This window comes from Pantherophis guttatus, chromosome 2, assembly GCF_059756535.1.
Source record: "Pantherophis guttatus breed Tessera chromosome 2, ASM5975653v1, whole genome shotgun sequence".
In the NCBI taxonomy this organism is placed as follows: Eukaryota; Metazoa; Chordata; class Lepidosauria; order Squamata; family Colubridae; genus Pantherophis; species Pantherophis guttatus.
The window spans coordinates 204,062,075-204,070,852 of NC_142064.1; the positions used below are offsets into that span (position 1 = coordinate 204,062,075).

General features: G+C 38.2%; 1 protein-coding gene across 2 annotated transcripts in view; it reads left to right on the forward strand.

Annotated features, from left to right (window-relative positions):
* The window catches only part of SIMC1 (SUMO interacting motifs containing 1), a 43,498-nt gene extending 35,076 nt beyond the window's left edge, over positions 1-8,422 (forward strand). For both annotated transcript variants that reach the window (XM_087887540.1, XM_034442933.3), the window contains exons 7-10: positions 729-857; positions 4,027-4,183; positions 4,380-4,464; positions 7,970-8,422. In XM_087887540.1, the coding sequence (XP_087743666.1) occupies positions 729-857; positions 4,027-4,183; positions 4,380-4,464; positions 7,970-8,190 (592 nt within the window). In that variant the 3' untranslated portion in view covers positions 8,191-8,422. The remainder of the gene's footprint in view (positions 1-728; positions 858-4,026; positions 4,184-4,379; positions 4,465-7,969) is intronic.
* The last annotated feature ends 356 nt before the right edge of the window (positions 8,423-8,778 follow it).

Sequence of the window (8,778 nt, forward strand, 5' to 3'; positions counted from 1 at the left end):
TGGTAGATGTAACCAGGGAGAGGCAGTCCCTCAAATTTCCCTGCTCATTCCACATAGGGTTTTATAGATCATTACCAGCATCTTGAACTGCACCTGGAAACCAATGAAGCACATGGAACAAAAATGTAACAAGTGCTGCTCAAGAGTGCACAAAACTGCCCGTATATTTGGCACCAGCTTCCAAATGCAGAAGGACAGTCCAAGGATAACATATTACAGCAATCCATTTACTGTATATACTGTATGTATTACAGTGGCAATTAAGGTTGTCCTTTATCAATATTTTGGGGAACTAAGCAGCACAAACCTCTCATATAGTTTCAACCAGTGCCAAGAGAAAAGATCCATAGTCTTTCCGTCCTATTACAAGAGTGGCATAAAATATAACAGAAGTATGTGATCTGACTGCTGTTCATGGGAAGAGCATTCAGTCCATCCCCACTAAATGACAGGTCAACCAGAGAAAGTAGTTTTGCTAGCAACTCCACCTCAAGAGCAAATTGTTTGGCTCTCCTTTCATTTGTTCACTGTCCCAAGGTTACATGAATTTCATTAAATTGCAGATTCTAAATGATATTGTCTAGTGTAATTCAAGAAATGAAATCAGTGTCCTGTGTCTTCTGAAATGACTATGACCTTAAGGTTGTGATGATTATCTTAGCCTGTGGTTTCATACTTCCACTAAATGGTGGAACTCAGTTGAGTAACATTTTGTTTCCCTGATTTAGGGAAGCGGCACTTCTACAAAGGATGCTTTCAATAGCAGTTGAAGTGGACAAATCTCCAAATTGCAATGCCACTAAAATTGCAGATATGGTTTTTTCTTCTCTGTTGAATATTCCCAAGCGGGGCCAAAGGTAAGGGATAAATAAACTATTGAATTCACTCTTCCTCAGAACGGACTTTTTCTGTATTGATTGTGCAACTCTGCATTAGCCGTATTATTATATTCCTAGATCGGTCAGGCATTTCTGAACAAAGAGCAAGTATTGAATCTATGCTTTTTTTAAAAGAAGAAGATTAATGATCTACCACAGAGTAGGAGAGCCATGCCAAATTACTTTTTTAAATACAGAAAGAACTTCATGCCTTTGCCTCTTTAACTACATCTTCTCAGTATGCATACATTTTATGTATGATGTAAATATAGGATTCCTTGGAAACCTGTGGCTCTCCAGATGTGGCTAAACTAATATCCAGTATCTCTATCACCATTCTCAGCAATAAAGGTTCCTAAGAACTAGAGAAAAGCCATGTGTGGAAAGTCCCTGGATTCCCACCCCTGCCCAGTAAAAAAAAAAAAATTAAAAGACCTTTCACAACACAGAGGCCAAGCATACAGCAGAATCATAGCTGAGCTTGTAAAAGTCTATAAAAAGGTGGCCAGGAGAAATAAAAGTCACTGATCACTTCATTAATTGTAAATTCTAAATACTTTCTCAAACGACCACCATGAATACTTTTGAATTTCTCTCACCCACCATGGGGGAAAAAAGGTCCATGGAAGATGAAGGGAGAGACTATTGACCAGCATTACCTCCATGTACGGATTATGTCTAATCAGTGATGTTTTTTCCATAATTTATCAATGTCTCCTCTCGGTAATTACTATATTGTGTGGCAATGAATTCCAGAATTACATTTCACAGAAAAGGTATATGTTTTACTGACCTTTACTGGCTTTACTGAATTTGTTATAATTCAGATATATTGAATGATGTCAAAATCTAATATTGTATGACTGAAAAGAATAACCTTCCAGCAATCCACTAACTCCAGCCCTTGCTCAGTTTTACATACTTCTGTAACATCTCTCTTTAATTTAGAAAATATATTCTGCTAACACAAATTAACAGACTACTAATCCATTTGCCAGAATTTACCTGGTTCCCTCATCCATCCAGTATACAGGTTCTAGATGGGTCTTTTGCAGTCTGCCTGCCAGATGATTTTGACCGCAACTTCCACTATGCCACACTTGGGTGCAGTTCAGCACACCTAAAGGATGGCCAAGTGAAGAAGACTGGTTTGCTTCACTTCCATGGCAATAAGGAATAATTTGGTTAAAATTTAATTTGAAAGCACTCAAGGAAAATATAGAAAATAGAATTCTTTATTGGCCAAGTGTGATTGGACACACAAGGAATTTGTCTTCGGTGCATAAGTTCTCAGTGTACATAAAATATACAATCATGATCATAGTCGTCATAAATACATTCATCATGAATCATAAAATACAACACTTAGTGATAGTCATAGGATACTAAATAAGCAATCAAAATCATGCTAGGAAACTAAATAAAACAATATAAATTGTAAGATACAGGCAACAAGGTTATAGTCATAAGTAGAAAAGGAGATAGGAAATAGAAAAGATGAGAATAATAATAGTAATAGTCTTAGTAAATAGTTTGACAGTGTTGTGGGAATTAGTTGTTTAGCAGAGTGATGGCATGTGGGAAAAACCTGTCCTTGTGTCTAGTTGTTCTAGTGTGCAGTGCCCTATAGCGTCGTTTGGAGGGTAGAAGTTGAAACAATTTATGTCCAGGATGTGAGGGGTCTGTAAATATTTTCACAGCCCTCTTTTTGACTCGTGCAATATACAGGTCTTCAATGGAAGGCAGGTTGGTAGCAATTGTTTTTTCTGCAGTTCTAATTATCCATTGAAGTCTGTGTCTGTCTTGTTTGGTTGCAGAGCCAAACCAGACAGTTATAGAGGTGCAGATGACAGGCTCAATAATTCATCTGTAGAACTATAGTTGACATTTGGCCTTGTTCTAAAGAAAGGCATCTTTAAGATCCTTTTATCTATTTAAATTAGCTAAACATAAAATGGAAGATAGTACATAGGGAAATGTTGATGTACTTAATGAAAGGCAACATGCTAAAAATTCAGGCTTAAATTTTCCAATTAATATCTACTTCTATCACTTATGCATTTTTTGCTAATAGTATCTTTGTAGAAATATGTCATATGCCTAGTATCTTGGAAAGAGTACTAGTGAGCTAGTTTTAGGACTGGATGTAGGTTGTAAAATTTCCTAGTTGTAATATAGAAGCCTAAATTACATAGTAGCACATTTCAGTTTCATCCCCAGATCACTTAGTAAAAATTCCATTAAATAATTGTATGGCTACAGTTTTAGTATTTAAAAATCAGCCATTATTATGTTTTGATAGTACAGCATTGCACATTAATAACTTGTCTTCAGGCTATGAGTGTTGAATGCCTGTTTATCAAACTAAAATCAAGCAGGTAAACTGAAAACGTAATCTTCTCCAACCTTGACTGAACATTTCCTAGGTATCACAAAGTAAACATCTGCAGCAGGATAGCACGTTTTGAGTTCTCTGCCTGCAATAATTGAAGTTTATAAGAAATAGTGTTCAAATCTTTTAGGCAAGCTTCAGGGGTCATAGAAAGTGCTTGATATTTTCTCTAATCCACAGAGAATTGAGACCATCTGAGCTGCTGATTTATCTTTGTCCAAACACGTTTCATTTCATCCAATGATGCAGACCCAGAGAAGACTCTTTCATTTGACATCTTTGTTTCGTTATATTGTTCCTTTTATTTATTTATTTATTTATTTATTTATTTATTTATTTATTTAATTTATTTATTTATTTATTTATTTATTTATTTATTTATTTATTTATTTATTTATTTTTAATTTGATTTATATGCCGCCCTTCTCCGAAGACTCAGGGCGGCTTACAATGTGCTCAGCAATAGCCTTCATCCTTTTGTATATTTATACAAAGTCAGCTTATTGCCCCCACAAACTGGGTCCTCATTTCACCTACCTTAGAAAGGATGGAAGGCTGAGTCAACCTTGAGCCTTGATGAGATTCGAACCCTGCAGTAATTGCAGACAGCTGGTCTTAATAAGCTTAATAACAGGGTGCCTTAAACCTCTGTACTACCAAGGCTGCTTTGGTTTAGACATGAGCCTCTTTAAAATTTCTGCTCCCAAACTAGTACAGAACATAAAACTTCACACTTTCCAATGTGTCAACTTGCAGGGACATCTTCCTGAGCACCATGGATTGTCACCTTCTACGATGCAAAGTGTTGGAGCTCATTTTCCAACATAGCTGCTCTATACCAACCAAACAGCCTTTGTCTTTGACAAAAATATTGTATTTTCTGAACCACGTTTCCTTGCTGCTAACATATCAGGTAATTTAGCGCTTGCTTCCTTCATTTATATTGATAGAACTGAAACACAAAATGTGGTGGGCATCCCTACAATGTTTATGCATCGTTTTAATCTGTTGTTATTGAAAGTTCTTTGAAATTTAGTATTTCAAAGCCCTTTTAAAATATCAGTATGCAGCACTTGTGAAATCCTGAATAAAAATCCTTCTGTTCACAGGACAGGGAAAAATTGTGGCAGAGATGGGATGAGATACTTCATCAAATGAATTTATTATTGCTGAGTTACCGTACAATAATTCTAGGTAAGTATCGTGCTTATGGCTCATAAACTTATCTTTATAACTTTATAACTATCTGATTATAATAGTCAATATTGTTAGCTAAACTTATTAGGACATCTTGCATGAATTAGCAGAGATACTTAAAATACTATAAGATGAAATGATTATTTCAGGTATTACAAGCTTGGAAGAAAATGCGCCATACTCAAAATGTTGTCCCTAGCTTTAGATAAAAATAAAGTGTCTCCTTTCATGCATTTTTGAGTTTCAGTGCTTTGCAATTTGCTTATTTCTGTTTGTTCATAATTCTTCCAAACCATGGAGTTTGGGAGAGGCATGAGTCAATAATGTCAGGCACATCTTTTTTATCTGCTACCATTGGTTGGAGTAATCTAATCTATCTATCACTATCTATCTCTATCCCTATCTCTCTCTTTCTCTCTCTCGTCTGTCTGTCTGTCTGTCTGTCTGTCTGTCTGTCTGTCTGTCTGTCTGTCTATCTATCTATCTATCTATCTATCTATCTATCTATCATCTCTACCTACCTACCTACCTTCCTACATGGTAGTCCATCTCAAACAAATGACCCTGGATGGTGAATAATCCAAAAATTAATTTAAACCAATTAAATACTCAATGCAAAAAATAAATAGATGTCAAGAAAAGTATAATAAACACATATAACCAGGAAACAGGCTCCTTCACACATTCAGGGCCCTGGGCCAGGGCACATAACCAGTTCGTCAAAGGCCAACAGATTCGAGGCCATCATAATACATGAAGAGAGAATGTTTCAGAGGGCAAGTGGTATGGCAGAAAGGTACACCTTGTAGACCCACCAACAGACATTCCTTGACTGATGGGACTCAGAGCATGCCCATCCAGACTGTATTGGACAGGTAGAAACACTGGAAGAAGATGGTCCCTTGGGTAACCTGTGAACCACTGGAGTTCACAAAATAGTGATCTTGCACATGTTGCGTTGTTTTGTTGCCCAAATCCTTGTGACCCCATGGACCATAGCATACCAGGCCCCTCGTCCTCCACTGTCTCCTGATGTTTACTTATGTTCATTGCGTTGATGACACTATCTAACCATCTCAGCCTCCGCTGTTCCCTTCTCCTTTTTCCTTCAATCTTTCCCAACATCAGGGAATCTTTTCCAATGATGTGTCGAGTACCTGATACCATTTACTAACTGTACAATTGCATGCTGCACAAGTTGAAGCTTCTGAATGCTCTTCAAAGGCAGCTCCATGTAGGGTGCACTGCAGCAATCTAGGTGGCAGATCACGAGGGCATGAGTGCATCATGAGTGACAATGAACAGAACCTTCAGGTCCAGGAATGGGCAACTGGTGTATAAACCAAATGTGTGCAAAGGCCCTCTTAGCCACAGCTGCCACTTGCTCTTCCATCAGGGCCATTAGTGCAAGAGAACACCAGACTGCACACCAAGTCCCTCCAAAGCAGTGGCACCCCATCCAGGACCAAAGGGAGAAAAACTTTGACACTGGAAGACCCAAATACCCAAAGACACTCATTCCTGCTTGGATTGAGCCAAAACCCATTGTGTCCCCTATACCCTCCAGGCACTGAGACAGGATGTCCATTGCATCACTCCAGCAGCCTAGGGTGGAAATATAAAGTTGGGTGTCATCAGTATATTGATATCTAAAATGGTCAGATTACTTTACCTAGCAGCCTCATGCAGACCATTACCAAATGGTCAGATCACTTTACCCCACAGCCTCATGCAGAAGTTAAATAAGAGAGGTGAGATGATTGACCTGCATCCCACAGGATAGGGACTGTAGGCTGGACTTCACCCAATTAACGCCAACTGGAACTGGCCCAGGAGGAACAATACGGTGCCGCCCACACCCAACTCCTGAAGCTGGTCCAGGATACCAAGACTGATGGTATCAAAGGCAGTTGAGAAGTCAAGAAAAGCACGGATGGGTCTGCTAACCACATCCCATTTCCACCAGGTCATCCAAGAGTGTGATCAGTGCCATCTTACGCCTGAATCCTGACTAAGAGTCCAGATAATCCTCTTCATCCAAGTCCTTTGAAACAGCTGTGTCATCACTTTCTCCACAACCTTACCAAAAAGGGATGGTTGAAGACTGGATGAAAGCTGTCTACATTATTTGGTCAAATGACGGCCTATCTAATAGGTGCAGCCTCCTTGTGTAGTGGGGTAGTGCCAGACACCTGGACACTCATCAGGGAGTGATCTGACCGCAATTGGAGAAATGAGGTCAAAATTAGGTCAAAATGTTTGAGATTAAAAACTATTCAGGGCAAAAATGACTTGCTTGGTAGGTTTATTTCCGTTTTAAAAGTATTTGCTTTTGGAAAGTTCAAAGGTATCCATTTGTTCAATATTTTTCTTTAAGGCAGTAAGCCAACTGCAAAAGTAAACAATCCATTGCATAATTTTCTTTGCAATTGAGGTGGAGTCTGCCAAAGGCAAATGCTGTTAACTTTTGCAGAAACACTAAATATAAGGATTGTGTATTATACAAGCATGTGCTTTTTTGGAAGAAGCCTCAATCCTGTAATTCTTTTACAGTTACGTTATTTATATTAAATGAATTTACTGCTGGTATTTGACTGCTGATTAGGCAGACACTGACTCCAAGGGCAACTGTTGCTTTTTATTATTGGAATTTTAAAACAATGTTTTAAAAAAATAAATTACCATATTTTTCGGACTATAAAACACTCCAGATTTTAAGATGCACCTAGCTTTTGGGGAGGAAAACAAGGGGGAAAAAAATCTGCCTCGTAGCATCCATCCAGTATTTATCTGTCCTGTTCGCCATTGCCCATTCAGCACAGCCTGTTCGCTGCTGCCCACTCAGCACCGCTGCACATTTGCCGCCGCCTGTTCGCCACCGCCCATTTGCCACTGCCACGGCCCGTTCACCACAGCCCATTTGCTGCGGCCCATTCACCGCTATCAGTTCGCCACCACGACCCATTCTAGAACACCTGATAGGCGCTGCACCAACCCCCCTCCCCCCCCAATATTCAGAGTATAAGACACATAGACATTTCCACCCACTTTTTTGGGGGGGGGGAAGTGTGTCATACTCTGAAAAATACGGTATTCCATTGGCTGAGCAAGGAATAATTTTGAGTTCTCATTGCATCTATGTATTCAGTGTTTCAAGTAGAATTGTTTAGTGTTTCAGTATAACACTATTTTTATTTTGTGTGCAACCTTACAGATTTGCCATCACTTGTTAATACAAAACAGGATCAATTACTTACGAAAAAATATTTTTGTTTAATTTACACAATTATAGCTGAAAGACTATCTCTGAGGAGATGCAATCCTCAGAATTGCTGTATTTTAGCATTTTTTAAACTTTATTTTTTTCACACATTAATTTCAATTAACATGGGATAAAATGGAGATTTTCCTATTACAACTACACGGGTAATTACAACCTAAACTATCAATCTGATGGTAAAACAAACTAACTTTCAACAATTGCTTCTACCCTTTTTTACAGGGCACTTAAGAAACTCAGTGTATGAACGTATTAATTTAATTATCAAAGCTGCTAAACCCAAACTACAGTCAAATGATTATATTGAAAAACGCGATATAAAGCGCAGCATTCACAGCATCCAGAAAAAGCTCTGCCAAATTCTGGAAGGGCCACTTCCCTCCCCCATCAAAGAAAAGATTGAACTACTCCAAGAATTGCTTTCCACTGCTATGGACATCTAATTCTTGGAGGACTGTTGGATGCTGACAGATGGACCTCTTCCTAAGTGTAATAAGTTCTTTAAAAAAAATTAAAGTCTTTTTTCTTTGATTGCAGTAAGTTGCACTGTATTCTCAGTCACTGGATAAGTCAAGACTTGTCAAGTTTATTCTAAATTTGTTAATAACAGTTTGTCTTGTTTTATTTCTTTTTGTGTTTTATACAACTTTTATAATAAATTTTATTAACTGAAAAGTGGAATGAGCTTGGTCTTTTTTTAAAAAAGATAACAGGTTATAGGAGATTAGATAGATATACAAGACTATATTTATACAGATGTTGATCCACCGATAATAGGTCATGCACCCAGATAAATCTTCGTAACAGATAAAACATGCAGAGCTGGGAGCTTACTATTACAGTTAATTCCCAGTTAATGATAGTACTTGGGACCAGAATTTCTGTTGCTAATCAATGTGATCATAAAGTGTAATGTCACTGCATTGCTTAACGACAGCAATCCCAGAACTCCCCGTGCCATCATTAAGCGAGGTCATTAAGCAAGTTTCAGGCAGTTGTAAGCAGCCAGTAGGCAGATAAAGAGGCTGTTG